Source organism: Meles meles, chromosome 5, assembly GCF_922984935.1.
Source record: "Meles meles chromosome 5, mMelMel3.1 paternal haplotype, whole genome shotgun sequence".
Classification (NCBI taxonomy): domain Eukaryota; kingdom Metazoa; phylum Chordata; class Mammalia; order Carnivora; family Mustelidae; genus Meles; species Meles meles.
In genome coordinates, this window is record NC_060070.1 from 86,847,551 (window position 1) to 86,874,242 (window position 26,692).

General features: G+C 43.1%; 1 protein-coding gene across 1 annotated transcript in view; it reads left to right on the forward strand.

Annotated features, from left to right (window-relative positions):
- The window catches only part of ZFAND3 (zinc finger AN1-type containing 3), a 357,108-nt gene that overhangs the window by 321,625 nt on the left and 8,791 nt on the right, over positions 1-26,692 (forward strand). Inside the window, exon 5 of the mRNA XM_046005671.1 lies at positions 5,764-5,931. Coding sequence (XP_045861627.1) covers positions 5,764-5,931 — 168 coding nt within the window. The remainder of the gene's footprint in view (positions 1-5,763; positions 5,932-26,692) is intronic.

Consider the following 26,692-nt stretch of genomic DNA (forward strand, 5'->3'; position numbering starts at 1 on the left):
GAGAGTGAGAACATGAGAGAAGGTCAGAGGGAGGAGCAGCCCAATGCGGGACTCAATCCTGGGACTCATGATCTGAGCCAAAAGCAGTGCCTTAACCAACTGAGCCACCCACGTGCCCCGATGTCCATGTATTTTTAACAGATGTGTCATTCCAGAATTGTTTTACGGCCATTAGAAAAATAAGAAAGAAGGGAGAAATGCCAGTTGAACAAAGTGGGGAAACAGTGTATAGTGGGTAATGATGAGTTGTTTTTTTTTTTCCTCCTGAAGTCTCAGGAGAGGATGAATTTAATCCCTGCACACACTGAAAACAAAGCATGAGAAACAGAAAGTACCTATAAAACAGATTTTTTTGGTCTCTATTATCAATTTTTCCAGTGAGAGGGTGGTGTTTTTCATGGACAGAGGTTTTAGCAGCTTGAGCTCCTTTTTTTTTTTTTTTTTTTTTTTTTTAAGATTTTATTTATTTATTTGACAGAGAGAGATCACAAGTAGGCAGAGAGGCAGGCAGAGAGAGGGGAAGGAAGCAGGCTCCTTGCTGAGCAGAGAGCCGGATATGGGGCTCGATCCCAGGACCCTGGGATCATGACCTGAGCCGAAGGCAGAGGCTTTAGCCCACTGAGCCACCCAGGCGCCCCTTGAGCTCCTTTTAAATGGTCAAAGGAGAGGCAGCAGTGTGATGTGTGAGGGTTCATTAATTATTGCTCTTACTGATGTTTGCACAGACTGTTGGGATCATAAATGTCAATCTGTCAAGAGACTGTGATAGGTTCTAAAAAAACTGATTGAGTGCCTCAAAAGCTGTCATACAGCCTGAGATTAAACAGATTCATCTTTCTTTTGTACAGGTGAGGGAAGGTGTGGGGGAAGCGAATGAGAAAGGCTTCCCTCTCTTTGTTGCCACTTTGCTTCTCCCATTCTCCTATTCTAAATTGTGAGTGTGGGGTTGTCCAGAAGGCTGAGAACCTACCTGAGATGTCAGAAGGCCACAGTCATGGTTAGCAGCCCTGCGTGTGTGCCTCCTGCCAGCTGCACAGTGATGGGAGATTAAGAGAGATTGGGATTCAACTCTGACAGGCCTGACACAATTTATTTCGAAATTTTCAGGAAAGAACATGAGTAATAAAGACAAGAACAGTGACAGTAAGGAACAAATGTGAATTTCTGTCAGAGACAAAACAGAATTTTAAAAGAAGTAGCTCTGTTTGTTGTCTCCAGTCAAGCTTTCCAGTTAAACTGTGTTCCTAAATTGAGAGTCTTACCACTGCTTTTTGCGATTGGCTAGCAAAGTACAATTAGAAGAGTTTCCCTCCTCAGAAGATGGGTGTTTTTAAAATCTCTGTACTTGTTTCTCTGTCACAAATTAAGCAGTGGTTACCTTGAAACCTAAGGAGCTAGTAGGTAAAGTACCTTATCTTAAGATTTTCCTTTCTCGTGATCACATTATGATTCTTGATCAAACTTTTCTTAGACTTAGAAGATCTTTGATGTGATATCTCTCTCATTCTATTAAACATAGGCAGAGGAAATGGGCAGCTGGTGAGTACCAAGAACTATGAACCCAGCATGGGAGTGTGGCAGCTCTTGTGTGGGTATATGCAGACTAGATTTATGCCCTCAAGAAAGAGCATACTGGGAAAAAATGCTTTGTTGGCCGTTTATGAAGGACCTTAATTAGAAGTCACTGTTAACTCCTGGGGTGGAAACAGTTTCTAGCTTGCCACTCCAGCTCCTCCTGCTGCTAATGAGCATGCTCCTTGCAAGGACGGGTTTCTTCTGACAGTTGAAGCTGCATGTAAGAGTTATTTCTGTTCACCTTTCTCTCCGTGTTTAACCCTTACTGCCCAAGTGCAGATTAAGCAAGTAGACTGTTGGGGGTTTTCCATCATTATTGAGGAAGTTGACAATGCATCACGGTGACAGGAGTGACGTTTGTGGGCAAAAAGTGAATAATCAAAGTTTAATTTATTCAATTATGGACAGTAAATGAGGATTCCTTTAGTGTTGACCATGTTTGGATCTTTTCTTTGTGGTAGTCTTTTTTTTTTTTTAATTCACATAGAATTTATAATTGAATAGTTGAATTATTTAGTTCATTATTAAGCAATTAGAATCCCTGCCCTGGACATCTGTTTCTCTTATTTAGGGAGCTCACCACATGGCATAAAGTTGCATTAGGTAATTAGCACAGGAGATGTAAATTTCTTATGCAGACATGATGGTGATCCTGTAGACCACTATTTATTTCATTAGCTACTAATTAAAACACTAAGTTGACTTGTGAAAAAATGTCAAGAACGGTTTGCTTCTCCAAGAAGTTATATATAACACAGTCATCTTCCTGGATAGTAGCATGTGGAGGGTGGTGAACAGTTTAGGGAGCTTCCCCCCCACACACAAGAAAAATGTGGGAGGGAGCATTAGAAGGCACAGGGATTCCTTTCGATTTAATAGACCATTGACTGAGTGAAGATGAAGTGGGCATATTCCAGAATGTAAAAGTCATAGCTCTCTTAATGTCTAGGAACAATTCCTTGATTCTAAAAAAATAACACATTCTGATACACTTTTCATCTGTTTTGGTTTAGAATCATTGAGGACTGCTTCTCATGGTTCAGTCTTTCTATACATGGATGCCTTTGGTCTTAGACTTGTCCAGATGCCTAGACATTGACTCTTAGAGAACTGGCTAGGGCTCAGTGGTCTTTTAGGATGACCAAGGCAGTGCACCCAGAAGCTGTTAGCAGCAACAGAAAACACCCTTAGGACCCATAACTTCTGGAATGTCATATACCTCCTGACTACCAGAAGAAATAACTCAAGAGTCTTTATATAAAATGTGGGATGAGGAAAGGGAAATTTCAGCACGAGATTAGAGTAGGAAATTAGAAATGGAAAACACAGGCCCTCTCTAACATTTGGGTTTCCCATCAGGTGGCTTGTTTGATAATGACCATTGATGATTACAATTAATGACGAGTGATATTTATGATTACATAAATACGAATTCTGTTTCCCAATCTTAGGAATCCTACGTTAAACAATATTTTCTTACATATCCCTCCAATGCTCATTTGAAAATAATTAGCTCTGGATAGTATTGCCATGCTAAAAGGAACATGTTCTCCTTAGCAAAAGTTTGCTTTAAAAATGGGGATAGATAGCGCGTTTGACAGTTCGGGACAGAGTCATATGGAAAACAGCTTTGAATGTGAACTCTCTATTTCCAGACACATGCTCTGTTCTATCAGATCGTGTTGTGAATGAAAGGGTTAGGATCTGAGTGGTCCTCTTTTACATTAGAGGCATGCTGGCATCATGTCAAAAGCCGTGTGGATTTTAACAGTATTAATAATGCAGCAGTTTCAACAGCCTCCCCTTCTTGTGTGGACTCCTCTCTCTCTCTCTTCCCCCACCCCATGCCCCAGGGTTGGGAGATAATTTCTCTTACGGATGCTCCACATTTAGGACCTTGTCTCATAACAGAGACTATTTTTTTTTGTTATGGCTCTTACTCTAGAATTTTCTCTTCTTTTTTTTTTTTTTAAGTGTGTCTAAATAGAGTTATTAATACAAATTATGCTGTTGCTGGTTTGTGAAAAAAGACCTCCCCCAGAGAGCACTGTGGCTCATACAAGCTGAATTCCTTTGGCTGGCTGTTTTGTAATGATTTACATTTAGATTGTTGCTTGTTGCTGTTGTAAGGGAAGGGGCCCTGTCTGTGGCTGCCTCAGTCATCACACCGATTGGGTTTGGACAGCTTCGCTCAGCAGAGCTGGGAAATAGGCTGAACTTGCTTTCAGTTGTTTTCATCAAAGGCCTTGTTTAGTTGGTACGTATTGGGGGAAAATGTCATGTAGGACTGGAAGAACTAAATGAGATGAAAAATGAAGTTTACAATTGGTAAGAATGGTGTGTGCCTTCCGTAAGTCAGTGCACAGTGTGCTGGGCTGAGGGGGGCAGGGCTGTTTGTATCTTCACTGTCAGGGCAGTGAGTGCTTCCTAGTGACCTGCAGCGTCTTCACACGGTGGGGGCTGGGGAAGAGGTACAAAGCCTCCACTGAAATACATCCAAAAGTGTGCTGCTTCTCACGAGGGCCACTTTAAATAGAAAAATCAGAACTGCCTAGGAGAAGATTCATTTATCTGAGAAATATTTATTGAGTTGTAGGCATTGTAGGCAGATTATGAACAAAGCAGGTGAAACTTCCTGCCCTGCAGGATTTTATATCCTCCTTGAGGATAATGTTAAAAGGTATAGTGCTGTGGAGGAATAAAAGGCAGGAGTTGGGAGGAGGGTACGTGCTAGGGGAAGGGAACATGAATAGTCTAGATAGGGTGAGCAGAGAAAAGGATGTTGAAAATGTGACTTCAGAAGACTTAAAAAAGATAAGATCCATGTAGACCTGGGTAACAAGTCCTAGACAATTGGAACAGAAGGTGCAAAGGCCCTGAGGTAGGAGACAATCAGGAGGCTAGTGTGAATGAAGTAGAGGGAAAGAACAGCAGGAGAGGTAAGGGAGCAGAGAGGAGGGCAAATCATGCAGGGCCTTGTGAGTGCTATAGGAGATATTTGAACTTTTACTCTGGAAAGGAGAGCTATAAAAGGGTTTTGAACAGGGAAGTGAGGTGATTCTAACTTGATTTTTAACAGGATCACTTGGTTCATCAGTTAAAAGGCTATTATATTAGGCTGGATGTGAGATGGTGATAACTTGGACCAGGATGGTAGTGGTGGAGGGATGAAAGGTGGTGGGATCTGGATCTATCCGTTTTGAAAAAATCATTTAGGAGACTCCCTTCCAGAGAGGGTTTAGCACAAACCCCTTTGGAACCTTGGCAAGAGGTACATCTCAAGTTTACCACAGTGGCAGCAAGTCCAAGAATACGGAGTACCCTGTGCCGTTCTTCTTCTTTTTTACCCCCTTGACGGCAGGAGTTATTTACAGCCTGGCTATGTCAGGAATTTTATTGCGTTTTAGTTACTTTATTAAGGTTCTACACAACACAAGTTGTCACATGTTACCCCTCCCTCTACATGCCAATTTGGCACCAGCCAGGGTGGTTGTGCAGAGCGCTGCTTCTGCAGCATCCCACAGTGGAGGCCACGGGACGGACAGCTTACTTGTGAATAAGCAAGGATGCTCCTTTGCTCTGAATAAAATTGAAATAATTTGCAACACCAGAACCTGATTTCTTAGGTGTTGTTTTGTTACATTTAAGAGTAGAAACATGAGTATTTTTACTAGAAAAGATTTTAGGTCACCCGTCAAATACTGCATTGGGTACAGAATTGTGCTAATAAGCATGGCGATGAAAAGAAATATTAGGCTTAATCCCTCTTCTAAACAATTACAGTCTACTTGAGGACAAGCAGATCTCTAAGAAGCAGTAAATAACCAATGCAAGCAGTAAGCTGCCAGGGCCCGAAAAAGGAATACAGGCAAGAAGAGGATCCCAGTTCCAGCTTGAATGGTCTCCTCAAAGAAACAGCTGTTTTTAAAAACAACAGCATAGTACTGATTTTTGTTGAGTCAGCCCACCTTCTCTCTAGCTCAGACCTCGCTTGTTAGAAGTCTGCCCTACCGGTATGTGCTTGTCACAGTTTGTGCAGCATAAACCAGGCCAGGCAGGACTGGCTGTTGCTCACACAAGTCCAGTTCCTGGAAGAGGACAGTAGAGTGGCTTGCAGTATATTATTAATTAGCTGTACTTGCCAGGCCAACCACTAACCCTGACCCCCAAATGTGTTGTTTTGGTTAGATTCACAGTCTGAGAATGAGGCTTCACCAGTGAAACGGGCACGACTACTGGAGAATACCGAACGACCTGAGGAAACCAGCCGATCTAAACAGAAGAGTCGACGTCGGTGCTTCCAGTGCCAAACCAAACTGGAGCTGGTGCAGCAGGAATTGGGATCCTGCCGCTGCGGTAAGCATCGCCTCCGGTGGTGTGACAGGGATTTGTGTCCTTGACACCCTGCTCTAGCTGTGGAAATTCTTCTCAAGAGGCTGAAGTCCTTCATTCTTCTGAGTGCCTCCCTCAAGCCATGGGGCTGGAGCTTACAAAAGCAGGAGTGAGGGAGTCTTCCTTCTAAATGCCCTTTATTTCCTCTCACACCCACCAAAAAAAAAAAAAAGCCAAAAACATTCCCACTTCTCTTACACTTACTACTTTAGAGTGGCACGTCACTGGTTACTGCTTTCAGCTTCTCCCTACCGTGTATTACTCTGGTTCCTGCTCATTGATGACTTATTTAGAAATTAACAAAACCAGTGAAATTCTCAGATACGTACCATAAAATTCAGATACTAAATTTATTTTGAATGAGCATCTTAGTATGTAGAATAAATGGAAACTCTTTCCCCCTGATACCTTTTTAAGTGAAAGTTTGATTGGAAAATTATTTCTTTGAACCATAATTCATTGTCATTTAACCCCTTGAAATAGCTTTAAAGTAACACTCCTTCTGTGTTATCCAGTGTAATACTGGCTCTCAGAATTGCTGCCCAGGGATGTGTTTTAAAACTTTATGCCTGCGCACAGCAGAACAAAACTTAGTCCAGATCTTTCTCTCCCTTTGAACACATACATCATGTCCCATAGAAGCAAAATTGTGTAGCTGCATTATTTAGGCTGACTTAGTTTTCCTGTTTTTATTCCCTGATTTAACGCTTAGTATTATAAAATTGTTCTGTGGGACAGAGCTGTCATCAGGCAGATCTGGAGACCTGGCTCTCACACTGAGAATCTTATGTCATTTGTCTTTAGGAGTAAGATTTAGAAGCCTCCTTTTTCCCCTAGGACAGCCATAGACACCCTGCAGGTATTGATGCTGACAGGCAGGACTGGATGGCTCTCTCAGCAGCTGGAAAATCAGTAACTCAAAATCTCTCATCTCCTGAAGAGGCGGCCATTGCTTCTCCCGTGCCTCAGTTATTTACCCTGTTGGAAATGAGAAGGAAAGGAGGATGTCCCAGCTTCTCAGGGAAGCAAAGTTGGAACCCCTGTTTCTGTCAAGACAGCAATCTGTTTGTTGTAGCACGCGAAGTCCCCTGGACCAGTTTTTACTGTTTTAGCTTGGCATTTAGTTATCTTGTTAATTGCTTGTGTGGAAGTGTAAAGGAGAGAAGTAGGATAAAAGGTGGGAGGAGAGGCTCTCAGCAGCTTTGGTTGTGTTCATGGATGTGGCATGGCCCAAGAGAGCCCAGAACCTTATTCTTCAACTACATCCTGATCAACCCTGCCAGATAATCTTAAATACTCGGTGAGATAGGGAAGGAATGCTGTGGTCAGCTGAGCAAACTCTGGGGCATGGTGGCTAACCAGCTTTGCCCATATTAAAGGGTTTGTCTCATCTATTATAGTCTGCAAGTTCTTGCACAAACCATTGGAGGGGGCTGGTTTCAGTGGTCAGTCTGTTATCAGTGTTGTAAAGCCCACCTGACCATTTTGCTGGTCGCTTTTATAATACATGCCCTTGGTTGTTCCCAAATTAGAATCATGGGATTTTCCTGTACTTTACATTCTTGTTTCATTCTTGAAAGCAATGGAATCCTGGGTATTACACAGGATTTGCCCTAGTGGATCAAGCAGTTGATCCATTAAGTGTGTCGTTTGCCTCTGGCAGTGGCTGATGCCCTCCTGTCCTTGTCAGGCATGGAGTGAGGACTCACAGTTTAGCACTGAGAGATGCAGGCGTGGTGTAACTGGGTGTGCCAGTTTACACTTCAGCTTTGATGCAAACTGCCAAAGTGCCTATGGTCTTAAGCACCCAGCGGAAAAAAACCTAGAAATACATGTTAGAAATATGATTTCACGTGCTCCTAAGTGAAACCCAGTTGACTGTCGCTGGTAAATTCAGATTATTCTACTGTGTTCTTCACCTCTTGGGCAGGAGGCTGGATTTCTAAAGTATCTGTTGGGTTTATCACAGACATGCATTTTTTTAAATGATCTAACACATAATCCCTTGGCTTACGCCCAATTCTTAGGGTCTACTTACAGAGAGATTTGATTCTAATGCTCTTCCCAGCATTAAAATCAAATCTCTCTGTAAGTAGACCCTAAGAAAGCCCTGAGCTTTCTGCAGTCCCTCCAGATGTAGCCTTCCTAGAGAGAGCTGGGAGTTCAGTTTGGCCCACCGAGAGTGTTACACTTATGTGCCCAGAAAAATGACAGAGTCTGGTGCCACATTTTAAAAGATGAAGGACAGCAATGGGAACTTACACCTCTGGGACTGTCTTTGACAAATAGCTCTTATGTTCCTCCTGCCTGTCTGCTCGGATCTCTCTAGGAAATGGGGAGTTGTGTCATTATTTCCTTGAGGATGCATGGAGTGTTGAAGAGACGTTGAACTGCCCTAAACGATTTGGGACTGGGGTGGGGGGTGTGGTAGAGGAGCATGGTAACTACAGGAAGTAAAGACTCAGGAAGGTAGTTTGAACTCAGAACACTTCTCCACTGCAGAAAATCTTTTTCTTAATATATATTCACAATCTTTTTTCCATTCCCCTTCCAGTCTGTACAGGTTATTAACTGCTGACAAGAAATTCACATCTCATAAATAATGCTTAAGAGCCATTGCTATATAAATTGAATGTGTTATGAATTGTGATGGGCCTTTTTGTAGCATTCGATGCCTAGAGCAGGAAGAACAGAGGATGTCATTTTCATTAATTTCTAATGAGGTGCCAATTAAAGACAGGGAAGATGCACCAAAGGGAAGAGTGGCCAAGCTCCCCTGAATCCTCCGCCCCAGGGCTGTCATCCAAACACTGCTAGCAAGCCTTCTCTAAAAATTCCATTAAATTACAGTCTCATCGAGAGCACACACAGACACATTCAGCTTGCCTTTGATCTTCAAAAGAGCAATTTGTAAGGCGAGTTTGAGCCTTCTCACATAGGGAACAGCTAGAGGTGATAGGAATTGTTAATTGCCAAGATACTCCATGGGCTTTCAATAAGGAGGTGAATTTTGAAGATGAATTCTCCTCTGCCTTGCTGTGACTAGATAACCTTTAAATCAACAATACCAAAGTAACACCCTTTTCCTGTGAAATCTTTCAGGGTGCCAATTAGAAAAGGCGTGTGGTGAGGCTGGGCTGATAGCCTGCATCGCAGAGTATCTTCAACAGTTTAACTTCTCAGGATAGAAAACAGTTGCATAAAAATGGATTTATTTGTTTCATTTTCTACTCAGTAGGCAAATTGATCAGCTCATTCTCATTACAGGAGTCTTATCTCTGAAAATGCCACCTAGAGGATGTTCTGAAATCTGGCCATCCCCATCAGATCTGGGCTGCATTACAGCCATGTGAATGCTGTGTTCTCCAGGCCGATTTTGCATGAAACACGCAGCATGGCTTCATAATCGCTGTGCCGTGCTATCCAGAACCACAGAATTAATTTTTAAATACCAGTCTAAGAGCTTGCATAAGTTACCACCTGTTTTTAGTTGACTGTGTCTTAAACTGTAAGCTGATATGCTCCCTTTTGGGACAGCAGTGCTTTTACTAACAACCTAAGTAATCTGGCTTCCTTTTCGTGCTTTCAAAATAAATTTTATGTTCACTTTAGAAACTCAGGAGAGATGCTTTCGCCCTTCCGAGTAGTTTCTCATCTCCAGGTGCCTTGGTGGTCATTTTTTGCATTCTCATTCATTGTTGAACTGAATTCTTCAAGCATTTATTGAGATGGGACTATGCATGAAGCATTTTGCTAGGTTTTGTGGGGAATGTAGGATCTAGAAATATAGAATGTAGGAACTCATAGTCTAGGTCAATGGTTTCAAATTGGAGTGGGCATCAGAACCGTATGGAAGGTGTGGCAAAACAGATTTCTGCCCACCTGCCTCCCAGTAGGCCAGTGCATGTTTAACAAGTTTCTGAGTGGTGCTGATGCTGCTAGTGTGAGGAACCACACTTTGAGAACCGCTGGTCTGGACAGTTCTCCATCCTGCAAAGCTTTTAAAAACAGAATGCCCAGGCCTCAGAAAAGGTCACCAGCTATTGTTTTAGCTTTTTATTTGGAAATTTAAAGTGTTTTCTCAGACCATTTGAAAGTAAGTTGCAAACATCACATCTCTTTTCTATGACTTAAGGATATTATTTTATAACCGTAGCACAGTTATCAACTTTAGTAAATTGATACTGATTCAGTACTTTTACTAAAAGTCTGCCACCCATATTCCAGTTTGTCAGTTCATCTAAAAAATGTCTTTTATAAAAGCATTTTCCCCTTCCAGGACAGAATCCAGTCCTGGAATAGGTGGTGGTGTTCAGTTGTCATGTCCCTTTAGACTCTTTGAACCTGAAACATTTTTATGGCCTTGTTTTTTTTTTTTTTTTTTTTAATTTTTTTTAAAGATTTTTATTTATTTATTTGACAGAGAGAGAGATCACAAGTAGGCAGAGAGGCAGGCAGAGAGAGAGGAGGAGGAGCAGAGAGCCTGATGCGGGGCTCGATCCCGGGACCCTGAGATCATGACCTGAGCCGAAGGCAGCGGCTTAATCCACTGAGCCACCCAGGCGCCCCTATGGCCTTGTTTTTATTGATGATGACATTTTTTAAGACTACGCCCACTACACCCTTTTAAAAATAGAATGCTCCTTATTTTGTGTTTGTGTTTGTCTGGTGTTTCTTCATGATTAGATTCAGATTATTTATCCCCAGCCAGACTACTACAAAGTGATGTGCCCTTCTCAGGGCATCCCCTCATTGTAGATGTTAATTCTGATTCACTCACCCAAATCAGAGTGTTGTCCATTTTCTCCATTCTGTAGTTACTGTTTTGATCGTGTAGCTAGTGAGCATTCTTTGGGAAAACAGTTTATGACCACGTCACAATCCTGCTCATCATCAAACATGTCTCCTAGATTTAGGATCCATTGATGATTCTTGCCAGAACCAGTCTTTACTCTGATGACTGCAGAATGATGATCTTTCTAACTCCAGCCCTCTTACTACATTTCTCGTTTGGCACTCAGTGTTCTTTTGTGAGGACCCTTCTCCCCCATTTATTTATTATTATTATGGGCTCATGGGCTTTTTATATTTTCAGTGGTTTGTAATTCATTACTGTACTTAATTATTTTGGTAGTCAAATTGTTCCCAGAGTGTATAATAAGATATGTTATGGGGGCACCTGGGTGGCACAGTCAGTTAAGCATCTGACTCTTGGTTTTGGCTTAGGTTATGATCTCTGAGGGTCCTGAGACTGAGCCCCGAGTCGGGCTCTATGCTCAGTGCAGAGTCTGCTTAAGACTCTGTTTCCCTCTGCCCCTCCCTCCCCCTCTGTTTCTCTCTCTCTCTCTCTCCCCCTCTCTCTCAAAAAACTCAGTCTTTTAAAAAAAAAAAAATGTGTTCTGAATACATCTGGTACTTAACCTATGGCCAGGCCTGCAATCAGCCATTTTTCTAGGGATCTCTGAGGTGACTTTAATATGCATTCCAAGAGGGATTTGCTGGGCCTATGAAGAAGGTATATACATGGCATGAAACAGCTGGCATTCAGGGCAGCCTACCATAAGAGTTTTAACTGAGGTATAAGCCATGTGTTATAGGCCTACGGGGAGCAAGAAATTAATTTCAACTATAGAAGACTCTGGGTAGGCTGCAGTAATTGGGGCTTTAAAGGAAGAGTGGGATTTAGATGTGTGGAAAGAGGGACTACCTGTGCAAAGATGGTTTTCTGAAGGTAACCCCTGTGCAGCTGGATTAGGGTTGAGTGAAGAGAGACTACTAACAAGGGACGGTAAGAATTCAGACTCCAGGCTGTAGGGTTTGGATGTTGGTTTGCAGTGAGGAGCTGTCAGTGGTTTTGAATATGGTCAACAGGATCTAATATGACTTTTTTTTTTCCTTCCTTAATTAAGCACAGAGAAAGCCCAGGAGGCTAATGAATCTTTTTTAGAGGAATGGTCTAGGACAAATGTGAACTAAGTAAGTGAAAAGGAAATGGGCCTGTTCCACAGCCATCCCTGCCACTACAGAGGACTGCACAGTGAGTGAATAGTGATACCCTAAGGTTCCAGAGTGGGGCAAGGGGCAAGTGAGGTGTGTTGGTGACAAGAAATTACCAGGCTGGTCCATTTCACCAGCACCAGAGATCACCTGAGATTAGTCCATGTGTCTGTGCCTTTGCTTAAACTCTCATCCACATGTGGCTTGAACCTGTCAGAAGATTTGGCATTCTACCCTTTGTCTCTAAAAGAATATTTGGCGGTGTTTTTTTAAAGGCTTTATTCCATTACCGAGTTCTAGCCTGGATCCATCAGGAAACCTTGCTATCCAGGGAAACACTTGAGATCCTTTATCATAACCAGATTGGTTTGGTTGGTTCATTATTATCATTACTGCCATTGAGTGGTGAGTCCATGCTCTGCCATGTGTTATAGAGAGAGTGTGTGGTTACCAAGACCCCAGCCCTTGAGGATCCTGTTCTGTGCTGAATCTGGCAATGAAAAGCTAAAGTTTTTCCATTACTTGTAAGACTGCAACAGAGTATGTGTTATCTATGGCTTAAGAGAAGGAGGTGTCCTGTCCATTTTCCCAATAGCAAACAACAACAACAATAACAAAAAACCTTTGATGGGAATTATTGTATATGTGAGAGCTAAGGATAGTTGGAAATCTTGGGAAATATTCTGAGAAAATTTTCTACCTTCCCTACTCTCTTACTTTTCATTCTCCTATACTTTTACCTAAATAAGAGTATGCTATCTGTATTCCCCCATTTAATCTTTAATGTATAAAAGTTCTAGTCTAAAACCAAACAGATTAGTCCCTCTGCTGCTCCTCTATAAATTGCACATTGAGATGTTAGAGCAAAACAAATCAAGCCTTTTACTGAACACTGACTCCATGTATTTAGCCCATTAGTTCAGCACCGTCTCAGAGATCCAGCTTACCATATGTCCGTTGACAAGGCTATGGAGAGAAGTCAGAAACGTGAAGAGCTCCCCTCCCCAGCAAAGAAGCATCAAAGACTTAGCTTTTAAAAGACAAAATATGCAGAGCATATCTGCTGAAGCCTGTGTCACATTCTTATCCTACTGGAAGGTGAGCCAGGAGACCCTTGTCCCACAGAGTGAAATATTTTCTGTCTGGATAGCAAATTTCCAGCTATCTGTCTGTAGTCTAATCTTAGCAGCAGTTAACAGCACAATAATTTTATCAAAGCTGTTTGGATAAGTTACCCTGCTAAAATACTTCTTTATGGGGGAAAAAAAAAGGATCATCGTGAAAGGAAATGAATTATTGATGTCTTTTGTTTTAGTTCCAGGAATAAATAGTTTTAGTTAATTCTTCGTCCAGTAAAGTGTGCATGGTGTTTTTTTTTAAACAGATTTTTTGGGATAGAATTTGTATATCATATTTACCTGTTTTAGAGTTCAGTGAGTTTTGGTAAATTTAAATTATACAGCCCTCACTAAAATCAGAGTTTAGAATGTTTTAAATCACCTCTAAATCTTCCCTTGTGTTCCTTTCTAGTCAGTCCCTACAGTCCCCTTACCCAGCCTCAAGGCAACCACTGACTGATCTGCTGTTGGTATAATTTTGCCTTTTCTAGAATTTTAATATTATGGATTCATACAGTACACACACACACACACACACACACACACACACACACACACGGTCTTGTCTGTATACATAGCATGTTGTTTCTGAGATTGATCCACATTGTTACATATTAGTAGTTCATTCCTCTTTAATGTTGGGTAGTATTTCATTGTGTGGGTAATATCATATTAGTTTATCCATTTGCCAGTGGACATACATTTAGATTGTTGCCATTTGGGGGATATTTTGAATAAAGCTGCTGTAAATATTCATACCCAGGTTTTTGTGTGGATATATGTTGTAATTCCTCTTAAGTAGATATAGAAGTGAAACTGCCAGGTTGAATGACCAGTGTACATTCTGCATTTTAAGAAAATTCTATTAGCAGTATATTAGGGTTCTAGTTTACCCATAATTTGTCAGTATTTAATATTGTCATTTATTTTAACTTTATCTATTGTAGTGGGTATGTGGTGTCACCTCACTGTGGTGTATTAATTTCCCATCAAGGCATTTCCCAGATGACTGGTGATGTTAAGTGTCTTTTTCATAAGTTTTTTTAGTCATTCATATCTTACTTCATCAAGAGTCCATACTTAAATATTCATTGTTTGTTAAATTTATTCCCAAGTATTTTAATTTTTTGATGCTGTTGTGAACAGAAGTTTTTATATTTACTTGCAAATTGTTCTTTTCTATCTCTTCAAAACACAGTTTTTGCGTATGATTTTTTTATTCTGCAACTTTGCTAATTAACTTATTAGCTCTAGGTTCCTTAGGATTATCTACATCCATGATCATGTCATTGCATATAAAGACAATTTAGTGCCTTTTCAGTCTTTTTGCCTATCATTTCTTTATCTTGAATCATTGCACTGGCTACGACCTCTACCATAACGTTGAATAGAAGTGTTGAGAATGGATCTCCTTGCCTCTTTCCTGATCTTAGGTAAAATTTCATCTTTTACAACTAAGTATGATTTAGCTGTATGTTTTTAAAGTTTTATTTCTTTGTTTTTGGTAATCTCTACACCCAGTGTGGGGCTCAGACTGAGAGAATTGCATGTTCTTCCACCTAAGCCATCCAGGCATCCCATCTGCTCTAGTTTTTTTTGTTTTTGTTTTTAAGAGCTGTTTCCCACCTCTGCCCCTTAACCTTGACAAATCTTAATGGTTGTGGCTATTGAGTGCATTCTGGGAAAACAGTAAATGTTCAAATACATTCCCTCAAAACAGATGATATAGCCCAGAGTGAGCTACATATGGCCTAAAAAAGATCAGCAAAACTATGTTTTAAAAGTTTTACCATCTCTTGAATTCATTTCTGTTTACAGTTGAAGCATATTCCCTTTGCTCACGGTTCTCTGTAACATGTCTGTCCATCTTTAATGGGGAAAGCCTGCGACCTGAGAGTATTTTTCTTTTCATTAAGCTGATGTCGTAACAGACACCCAAGATGCTATAGGTTACTCTCACCTGAGGTAGTAAAAGCAAACCACTCTTGAGAGATGCTTGGAAATGCTTTGCTTGAATTAAATGTTTTTACCAACAAGGCACAGTCACAAAAATTTGTGTGTAAGTAGATACTGGCAGCACATACCACCAGGATTAAGAGCCTTAGCAGTAATTTCATCCAACCCCACTTTTTTTCAATAAATGAGGAAATGGAGATCAGAAAGGTTGCCACTGGCCTCACATTATACCTGTGATAATGCAAACATTATACCTGTTTGCAAAATCCTGGTATTTCAGGATTGCAGCATTTGATAGAAAGCTCCCGTCACGAGGTCTTGGGCCTTCCTAACTACAGCTTTTCATCACGCATCCTGGATGTCTGCTTGTCCCCACTGAATCTCACTTATGCCTTCTGAAGTACCCAGAAGATTTCTTGGTCTTTCTGAGTTAATACCCCTGACTGTTTTGCTTTCTCTTAGTTTGGCCTCCAAAATCTTGCTCAGGACTCAGGACTCTAAAGCGGAATGTCACCAAATTAGACTATTGGTGTAGTAGAGATAAATAAAGTAGTACTTATTTATTTTTAAAGATTTTATTTATTTGAGAAAGAGAGAGAGCATGTGCACAAATGAGCAGGGTGGGAGGAGCCCAGGGAGAAGGAGAAGCAGATTCCCAGCTGAGCAGGGAGCCCCATGCAGGGTTCAAGCCCAGGACCTTGGAATCATGAGCTGAGCTGAAGGCAGATGCTTAACCGACTGAGCCACCCAGGTGCCCTTGAAGTAGTATTTAGTCAAAATAAGAGGATTTAAAATGTTTTTCCTTCAGATCAATGACAAATTGTTCACAAAGTTTTGCCAAAGAAATGCCCTTTCCAAGGCCTTTAATGTACATAGTTAAACTCATTTGTGTTCAGTACATTGTATGCAGATATATACTCGTAGACGCCTCCTGTCTTCTGAGTAGATTCTTACTAAGATTCCCTCATGAGCAGGGCTTCTTGATAAATGTGGGCCTCAGACCAGCATTTCTCAATCCCTGGATAGAAGGGGATGCTTCTTTAGAAAGTAGAAGTGCAGTTGCTCAGGTAACTGTAATATACCCCAGTGTTTGATACACTGTCTGTATACCTAATAGCTCATTTTCCTCCCATAGGAAATGGAAAGGTAATTTAAGACCAAATATAATTACTGTACATATCAAGTAAGGTGATCCACATCATAGAGTCTTTATATCATATCTAGTTAGCTCCATGCTCTTTTTCTTTCTTTCACATGCCTTCCTCCAGTGATCTCCTTTCTCCTGCTAGATTCTAAAATCCTCAAAGGTTGGGACTATGTGTTATTCTGTAGTTTCCCACTGTCCTTAATAGAGTGTGTGGCCTATGGTGGTGCCCAGACAGTGCTAACTAATAATACACAAGAAAAAGTGGAAGTCACAGAAATGTGCTCTGGTGAGCCTACTGGTTATCTTTAGGGTAAAGCCCTTTTGTAGTAGTATTTGAAGGCAGGCCCAAGTGGGTGAATGGGAGAATGCCTGGGCCAGTCTCCATGTATATTTGTAAAGCCAGGGTACATGTGCAACCTGAGGATTTCCCAATGGGATACTTGGCCGAAGGAATAAGTTGTAGGTAGGAAACCTTAGCATTATTTATTGTTATATACTTTTATCTGCCTTGAATTTTTATTGATATGGGGTGGAAAGCAGACAAGACATATATACTATCAGATAGGGTAGTGTTGCCTACTTGGTCTAATTAAAAATATTTGATAAGCATATGGTTTAATTAAATACTCAACTTTGGGGATGAATGTGTTTGTATGAATAAAACCTGTGCTTCATCTTGCACATGAATGAGATAAGCCCTTTGGAGGTCACAGAGATACAGACGCCCTGTAGAGAACTACACCAGTGTCTCATTCCTGCCTAACCTGTCACTCTGGCATAGAATCCAAGTACTTAAGTGACTTAGAAGTTATCCATCTGGTGGCACTCCAGCCCCCACCCCCCAAACTGACACAGACACAGACACCACATAGGCAGGTAATCCAGCTGCCACGCACATCTTCAGCCCAGAGGGAGTGTGGTGTGTCTTACTGCCAGGCAGCTTCGATTGCCTAGCGCTTCATCTGCTGACCTAAAACCAGCCTCCTCATAGAACATGCCTTATTCCTCCTCACTCTGCCCTTCAGAGTCATGTGTCACAAATCATCTTTGAGAAAGCCTGCTCTTCAGATACTTGAATTACGGGGTGTTGGCTTTCCAGCACCCTGTTCCTCCAGTAGCAAGTCTGTCCATAGGGACTAAAGAACTACTGTGGGACATTGGGGATTAGAGAGGGTATAGGAATACCAGAGTGGGCTCAGGGTCTCCACGGTCTGCCTTATGGGAGCCCTCACAAAATCTGGGTATCTTTTTAAACAAAAACCTTTCTTTACCTATTGATCTTCCAAGACTGCTAAAAAGTCTCTCTTATGAAGTCCATGGTTGACCTCTGATGTTGTACTTTGCAGAACATGCTGAAACTGTCTGTCCTTCTAGACCATAAGTACTGGAAGACAGGGGCCATATAGTGTTTGGTGGCTCCTACCATAGTAGAAGTGCAGTCATGTCTAGTAAACGTTTGAGTTGAATGAGTGAACTCTGCAGTTGTGATCCACTGGGTGAAGGGACAAGAAGAGCTTTTTCTTTTTCAAAAAAGATGTGAGAGAAGGTGAGCACGAGGCGGGGAGAGGTGTGCAGAGGCAGAGGGAGAAGACTGTCCACTGAGCAGGGAACCTGACATGAGGCTCCATCCCAGGACCCTGAGATCATGACCTGAGCTAAAGGCAGATACTTAACTGACTGAGCCACCCAGACACCCCAGAAAAAGGACAGCTTTATTGAGTACCTGCTATATACTGAATGCCTGCTCCTATGTTAAATCAGTTGACCCTGATAAAAGCTTTGTTGTAAAATGGTACTACATTTTTACAGCAAGAGAAAACAAGCTTTGAGGTTGAGTAACTCAGAAATACTAAGGGAGCACCTGGCATGCAAGCCCAGATTTGTTGACCTCCCAGAATCCTGAACTGTTCGTGTCCCCCTGCTGGCCCGGGTGTTCCTGAGCAGTGAGGAAGTAGCAGCCTGAGTTACCTTTATTTTCAGCCATACAGATCTTAGCCCATCTGTTAAGCACTCCCCCAATTCAGAGATGAACAATGGGGATGGTACAAACGTAGGCAGCCTACTATGTGAGAACCTCTTGAGATGGTGTTAATGAGTCATCCCAGTGCACTGTTTTTCAGTGGTGTTCCATGGACTACTTGTCCCTCCGTCTAGATAAGATGCTTCTGGAGGACAGGGTCCATAGTGTTGCCACCTTTTTGTCTCCCACTGTGCCTGCGTAATTATGAGACACGGTGGCACTTAATTCTTATTGATGTGGATGTTCCATTTTCTCCTGAGTGCTAATTCATGTCCTCATTTTCTTTGAAAACTTCCCTCCTCCAGGATACCTTATGCAGTTGACCTCTCCTCAGTGCCCCCGATTTATTGCACATAGCTGGGTTGTATTGATTTTATTTGCAGTTGATTTCTTGCTTTGCTTCTTGTGTCCTTCAGCTGTTTTCCTCTCTGTGCATCTCCAGCTATCTTTCAAGGCAGGAACTTGTGACTTCCTCCTTTTCTTTTTCCTCCACCCAGCCCCTAGAATAGAGCTCTGTAAACAGTGCACAAATGGCCAATAAATACTTTTGACTCCTTGAGTCTGATAGCTTCTTTTCCTTGCTGGATTGACAGCCTAACACTAGAGCCTGAATCCTTTATTTATTAGATGAAATTTCTATAGCACCTTTCCTCTGAAGAGATCAATATCAGTGAAGTTTGTTTCTGCTTCTGGAAAGTGCTTTTACCTAAGCAGACCAAGGCTTTGATAAGATAGTCCTTATTCCTCAGTTTGTAGGCCCTGGAGATAGAGACTCTAAGAAAAGCCTTACTACTTCAAGTTTTGCTATCGTGTTGCCGGCAATGTGAATAAGACTGACAAATAGCCACACAAGCTCTGTGGCATTGGTTGATACTGTAGCCACTGTTCTCAAAAGAAAGTCTGCATTTGGGGGGCATTATCATCAACTGAAAGGCAGATACGGAGAAGGCCACCTTAGCACTCAGTGCATCTGCCCACTAACCAGAGTCCCATCACAGTGTTTGTGGGTTGTAAGCTCTCAGACAGTGCGTGGTGTCACCAGAACTGTTCGGTCTCTGAAACTCAGTGCCATGAGGGAGAGTGTCCCTGGGACAGGGCCCATGAAGTGCATGAGACCCAGAGACTCCATACACACAAGTGCTAGATAGGCAGAGAGTAAGTGCTGAGAGAAGGCGCTGTCAAGCTGATGGGAAGAAGAGCTATCACACTGCAGATGGGAGTAGTCTAGACTCACTGTGAAGTGTTGGAACAGAGTTCAGTGACCAGAGACTGAAAAGGGTGGATGAGTCAGCCCTATAATTCATTGGAGAAGTGCCTAAAATAATTGGGTCAGCTGGCTCTCCAGGAAATAGCTAACCTTTCCACAGACATTATTCCCATCCCTGTACAGAGTTAGGCAGAATCGAGTAGGAGATGAAGTCCTCTCCCGCGTGCTTTGCAGACTGATGAGAGGCGCGCATGTGGAAGCTGCTCGGTGTGGATACTCACCACCATCACCAAGCGTGGCCTGCCTTTAAGCCTGCAGGCTAGAAAACACCTTCTGCTGTCAGAGTAGGTGTTAGGGCAGCCACAGCTACTGAGGCACCCCGAGAAACAGAAGAGCTGGGGAAAGGTGTTGGAGAGAGAGTGGAAGGAAACAAAGTAGAAAAGGACTAGAGGGCAGAAATCGAGGTGTGATGGGTGCAGGAAGTCGGCCGGCATTTACTCAAGGGGTAGTGTGAGCTTGGGAGGGTGCCCCTGCTTCCTTCTTTCTTCCTGAGATTTGAAGGATGTTCTCCTTCTGTGTTGTCACCTGTGGAGTTGAGAGATAGAGCCACCCGTCTGTCTAGTTGATTCTCAGCCCACAACACAGTGCCTGGAACATTGTTGGAAGGAGGAGATGACAAGGAGTGTCCCTCTTTGCTCTGGGTAACTCCTAGTCCATGATCATGGGGCCTCACCAGCTCTTGTACCTGCTAAAATATGCAGCTGGCACTGGCCTGTGTGGCTCTCTTATGAGGCATACTGCCAGGCCTGTGGGTAATGGCGGCCTTGTCTTCTGGCAGCCTGCTTGTGCCTTGAGGCACTGAGCAGGTCTCTTCCCCACGGGATTATGCTGTCTAGCAGCAGGCCACTCCACACACTCACATGCTCCTCTTCTTGAGCCATGTTTGCCCCAAGGCCGCTGGGAGATGGGAGCTCTGCGTTAGCACACCACAGGGTCTGTGCATCCTTGGATTAAGACATGGGATGATGTGTGCTCTCTAGAGCGGCACACTGCAGTGTTACAGGTGTGCCTGGGAAGGGAAGGTTTCCAGATTTACAGATTAAAGGGCCAGGTTTGTGTTAATGCTCTTGTATCAGTTAAACTGCTCTTCCTTTGAACTGGATTATTAGCTCAGGATTAATTTTCCACGGAATCTGGAGTAGTTGACCAAAATGCCAGGGTGGAGTAGGAAATGAATATCAGTGGGAATTTGGAAGATGATGTTCAGTTCTTCATTATCTGTACTCAGCTCATTTGTGCTTATGAGTTACAGCAAAGTTTTAACTCCAGGAGAGCGTCTCATGGCATCTTGGACATTTCTGGGTTGCCTCTCACAGTGAGCTCAGGGAGTATAGGCTGATATTAATAATGGCAAAAAAAAAAAAAAAGCATAATTAGGAAAGTAAACCTGTTACTGCAGAACAACAGAATATCCAAAGCCAGACAATAATAGTTTCAGATTGTGCTCACTGTGCTTCTGTTCACCCGAGTAATTGGAGACAGAATGTGTGGTGGTGTTCCTCTCCAGGAGTGGTAGGGAGGGGCAAAGTTACCAGCATTAACATTCTTTTATTGCTAGAAGCAATTTTCTTCTGTTTTTAATGAGTCAGATGTTGACTCAAATTATTTATTTAATTCAGTTTACTTACATGAGTTCTAGAGGAAAAGCAGGGAATAAAACTGACAAAGCCCCTGACCTCATGGTGCTTTTATTCTTTGGGGGAGAGTTGCAGTAAACAAGGGACCAGATAAATGAGATACTTCCTGATGGTAGTAAATGCTCTGGTGTAACAGGATGGCAGAATGAGAAGGGCAAGTGCGGGGGTTGGGAGGCTGGCATCTGGAGGAGGTGAAAGCTGAGGTGATATGGAAAAACGCTAGGAGAACTATTCAGAGAACTAGGAGGAAAGTGCCCCAGATCAAGAGAAAAACAGCAAAATGGTCTGAGGCAGGAACAACTGGGCAGATTGGGACCAGAAAGGTGGCCCCTGTGGTTGAAGCACAGTGCGTGAGGAGAAGCAGTCAGGACTAGAAGGGGGGACAAGTAGACCTTTGTAAGGACTTAGAATTTTACTTTAAAAGTAGTGGGAAGGCATTGAAGGGTTTTAGGCAAAGGAGTGGTGTGATCTGATTTACATTTTATATTACATTTCTGTCCCTCTGGGAGATAAACATAATGCTTCTGCATAGACTATCAAGAATACATAAGAACTGGTAGTAGTGGTAGCTTTGCCTCTGGGGAGGGTAACTAAGAGAATGGGATGGAGACTAACTTTTTGCTGAATATTATTTCATGCAAATTGAATTTCTGTTATATTCATGTATTACCTATTCAAACAGGAATTAATTAACAAATATTAAAAAAGTACATCTCAAGTCAGTTACCAAGAAAGAAAAGAAATCCCTTTAACTGCTCTGAAAGAGAAGGCTTGGAGGGCAGCAAAGAAAGAAGAGGGCAGCTCGTTGTGGGCTCTTGCTAACCATGGTAGAGGCTTGGTCTCACTCCATCCCAGCCCTGCTGGCCTTTGTTCTCTTCCGTCAGCATGCTGTACTCATTCTTCCCACAGGACCTTTGCCGTGAGCTGATGGAGAAAAGCAGAGCAGATTCAGAACATCATTTAGAGATAAATCCAACGAGACTACTAGAAGTTGGTGTGAGGAGTAAGGGAATGAGGAATCAAGGAGTCCTGATAGAGTAGCTGTGTGGATATGGCATCATTCACAGATGCAGGGAAGATTAGGAGATCAGCCAATAACGGAGTCAAGAGAATTAAAAGTTTTGTTTTGAACATGTTGATATTCCTGTTAACCAGTCTAGTTGAGTATGTTTTTCAAGGAGTACGTTGGATATAGGAGTTTAGAGGAAGAATTTGTGGATGAAATCTAAGTTCCAGATGTGTCAGTATTTAGACTGTACTTGAAGATTTGGATCTGGATGAGATTTACTTAAAAGGAGGAATATAGGGGTGCCTGGGTGGCTCAGTGGGTTAAAACCTCTGCCTTCAGCTCAGGTCATGATCCCGGGGTCCTGGGATTGAGCCCCGCATCAGGCTCTCTGTTCCGTGGGGAGCCTGCTTCCTCCTCTCTCTCTGCCTGCCTCTCTGCCTAGTTGTGATTTCCCTCTCTGTCAAATAAATAAAATATTTTTTAAAAAAGGAGGAATATATGAAAGCATAAGTGTACTACTTTCTCTGGTGGTTTCAGAAGGGAGGCCAGTAAAGGATTCCAGGGAGCTGCAACCGGCAAGGTGGAAGGAAGATCAGGAATATCCCAGAATACTGCAGAAGCTGAGGGGAAGATCCTGTAAGAGAGGGAGAGGAGACACATGCTATTGAGAGGTGAGGGTGAGCAGATGGGATTTGGCCACTTGACCTCTTGACAGACTTTTACTTATCCCCAGAGGTACCGAAAACAGCCTGTCTGAAACTAACCTCTCCTTCATCATTCAGTCGAAATATTCTGAGTGAACCACCCACTGTTCAAGGCATTAAATTATAGAAGTATGGTCCTTGCTTTCATGAATCCTAGACAGGAAAATAAGTTAAATGGAAATTACACACAAATGATACCTACAATTATAGTTATGACCAGTGCTTCAAGGAAAAGTCCAGGATGCCATGAACAGCGGATAATAGGGCCCTAGACTAGTCTGAAGGTCTAGGGTGGTCTTCCTGAGGAAAAGCCATTGAAGCTGAAGAAGCCAGAATTTGGTTAGGGCAGTATATCTAGAACATAGAGTACAGGGGGCAGGGCTGAAAGGCATGAGAGTGAGTGAAGGTGGTGAAATTGATTTTCCTTCTTGGGAAACCATTAAAGGGTTTAAATAAGTGTGATTATCAGAGACGGGGTGTGTGGAATCACTGTGGCTCCTGTGAGCAGGATGGATTTGAGGTCGTCAGCCACCCAGAGAAGGCTATTATAGTAGCCCTGGTGAGGGATACTGGTGGCTTTGACGGGGTGGCAGTGATAGAGATGGAAGGAAGAGAAGGAATTTGATTTTTGGAAATAGGATCCACAGGACTTGGTAGTTGAAGAATGAGGAAGATATCAGTGATGACCTAGGCTTCTGTCATGAATGACTGGCAGCAGGGTGAGCCCATTCTTTTATTAGAGTGGGGGACACTGAAAGAGAAGCAAATTGCTGAAGAAGTAGCAAATTTGGATGCCTTAAGTCTAAGGTATCCAAGGTATCCAGTAGATAAGGGGATCCAGAGGCATAGAGCTCCAAAGAGAGAGGTCTGGAGCAGAGAGAAAAATTTCAAAGTTGTTGGCATGTATGGTTAGGGCTTTAAACCCTGGGGCAAGTATGGGGGAGACAAAAAGAGAGTCCAGCACTGAGTAATTCTAACACTAGTGCGTGCAGGAGATCAAAAACAGGGAAGTAGCCTGTGCCCATGGGAGTAGTCACAGAGTCCTCGGGAATAGTTAACTGTTTCAGACACTATCAAGGAGAACTGAAAAGGGCCCATTGGATTTAGCAATGAGCAGGCTTCATTCATGGAGCTTGTTACATAGTCAGACTGTAACCTTATCTGAGCCCCCTCCCAACCCACTCTCCAAGTGAAAGGGAATTGGGCTGTGAGGTCAGCTTCTGCCACCCAGCCATGTAAGAAGTCTCTAGAATCCTGGGGTGGGCTGTCCATTCATTGGGGGTTTAACTGTATGTAGTCTATAGTCTGTTTTCAAGCCTGAACTCCTGTCTACAGCTGAAACATTCTTCTGCCACTGAATAAGCCTCTTGCCTCCAGGAGAGGCTGTGTTCAAACTAACTAACCTTAAAAATGGAGAATCAAGAAATCAGCTTCTCTGCCCTCCCTTCTGCACATGCTTTGAACAGCAGATGTCTGTTGTGGGACTTGTGACTTTAAGGCTTACATTTTGTGAAAATAGAAAAGAGCATGCTTATACTCTTGAGCTCCTCAGAATGACCTGTTTGAGTTAATGTGAAAATAAGAGGTATGTAGAGAGACTTCTCATTCTTAAAAGAAGTACAAAACAAGTGCACGGGACACTGGCGCAGTTTGGATAAAAGCATAATTGTTCTCTGAGTGTCTAGAGTCTGTTCCTTTCTCTCATTCCTCCTTTCACTGCAGCTCCCGGCCCACCAGCCTCAGGGAGATAGACACGGCCTCTTCAGCGCACAGTCAGTACATGATCAAACTGGGAAACACACATGCGCTGCCTCTGATTGTGACAGGGGCTTGCAGAATTCGCGTCCATAGCTGTGGAGAAGCCCCCACAGGAGCAGAGGAGCTGCTTTCCACTGTTCTTGGAAAGTTTCCAGGTCCCTTTCATGGTGTCCCTAACCAGTGAGTGCTTTCTCGGCTGCCCTGTGTAGTTTTCATATATTTAAATCAAGTTTCTCTAACATTTGCATATCTTCAACAGAAGGCTTTACTGAGCTTGTCACTTAACTGTGCCTGTGTAGTCGGTACAGAGATGTTTGTGCAGGGGGCAGAGGAGACTGCATCGCATGTCCAGAGGAAGATTTCATGTTCATTCTCCTATGTCAGTAGCAGCTTTGCTTAGGAGAAGGAAACCAGGGAGCAGACTGAGAGGTGAAGGGGAGGAGGAGGAGGAGGAAGGAATAGGCCAAGGGGCTCCCAGCCTTGTAGTCCCAGTGTGTTAGTTTTATTGTGTAAGGTGAGGGGGTAACAAAAGTCGGAAGAGCCATCCCAGTAGTAGCCAACCTGCCTTGCACTGGCTGCTTTCATGTCTGTAACCCCATTTTATGAGAGACACAACTGAGGCTCTAAAAGATTGAATATCAGAGCTATGCAGCTAGAACTTGAGTCCAGTACTTTGGCTCCAAAGCACAAGCTTCTCACTGGGTTATCCAGAAAGAGACCTTGAGATTACCCTGTTTGTGGGACTTGCCCTAGCAGCAAGGGTGGGACTAAGCCATTGATCTCTCCCAACTCCAATCTGTCATCTTTGTACTCTCCCATGACCTCACCACATGAAGTGGAAGACCAACAGAAAAATGGGAGAAGTATTCCTTTCTTTTCCAAGTGTTATTCTGGAGAGACACACATAGCATTTATAGTCCGAGCACCACTGATATTCTGTGACTTGCCTGGGTAGTCTTCAGCGCTGGCTACACAGGCCACAGTTCTCTGGCAGGCCTGGTAGCAGAGTTGCTCCTGTGCGCCCAGACCGTGCCCTCAGTGGCTCTTGGGTGGGATGCGCGGGCCCCTTTTCTTTTCTCCATCGCAGCTTTGGAGCCAGTTTTCTAGGAGAGTGCTCAATTTAAGAAGGCAATCTTTTAAAGGACAAGGTAATGCTGAAAGAGAAAGGCAAACAAATTTCAAGTCTGCTGAGAGGAGGATAAGGTCACCTGAGAAATAGAAGTTTCCTGTCAGTATGTTACTATTCTCATGAGGCCCTGAGAGGCTGGTGGTATGGGGGGAGGGAATGGAGAGGAGGCCAGAGTAGCGGTACCTCCTAGGGTTTTCCGGATCCTTAAAACTGCCCAAGGTACCAAGAGGCTAATATTGCCTGCTCTCGGCTACTGAAATGTAATGGTGTTTGAAAGAGCAAGTCGTTATTTCTGTGGCAAAAACCATCTAGAGCCATTTTCTCTTAGTTTTTAAATATATGTTCGTCTGTAGGTAAAACAGCCTAGCAGCCAGCCTCCTTCTCTTGGTGAGCTGAGGTGTTATAGGGCTTGCTTGGAGGGGGGTTTGCACAAGTCAGAGTTGATGGCCCAGGATCCTTTTTGGTGCAGGTGCCCTGCCCCCACTTCCCACCCCCGGTGCTAAAAATAGGACTAGGTTTTCCTGGGTGGGGGAGACATGAACCAAGGGGGCAGGACTTGTTCTCTGATGGTCAAGCAAAGGGAGGCCTCCTGAGCTGGGTGACAGGAGACATTACTGGGACAGGGCACACATTCCCCCCAGAGGAGAGGAAAGAGATCATTCAAGTTTTTGCAAGAATGGAGCCGTCTAGAGAGCAATAAAGGATACCCAGAGTGGTGAATTTTTTATACTTTTAAAATAACGTGTGTGCAGACTGCATCGGGAGCTTCATCACGCTGGACCAGGACATTTTTCTCTCCGCTGCTGCTAACTGTTCTTTCAGAGCCATAGACTGAGTGTGCATAGCCGCCTGAGGAGCTCGTTGCACAGAGGCCCGTCTTCTGCCTTCTGTCACACTGCCTCTTATGCTAGCATTTAGCTTGTGTCTAACAGGTATTTTAATTGGTTTGGGGGAAAACAGATGATCGTTTCTGTTTTAGAATT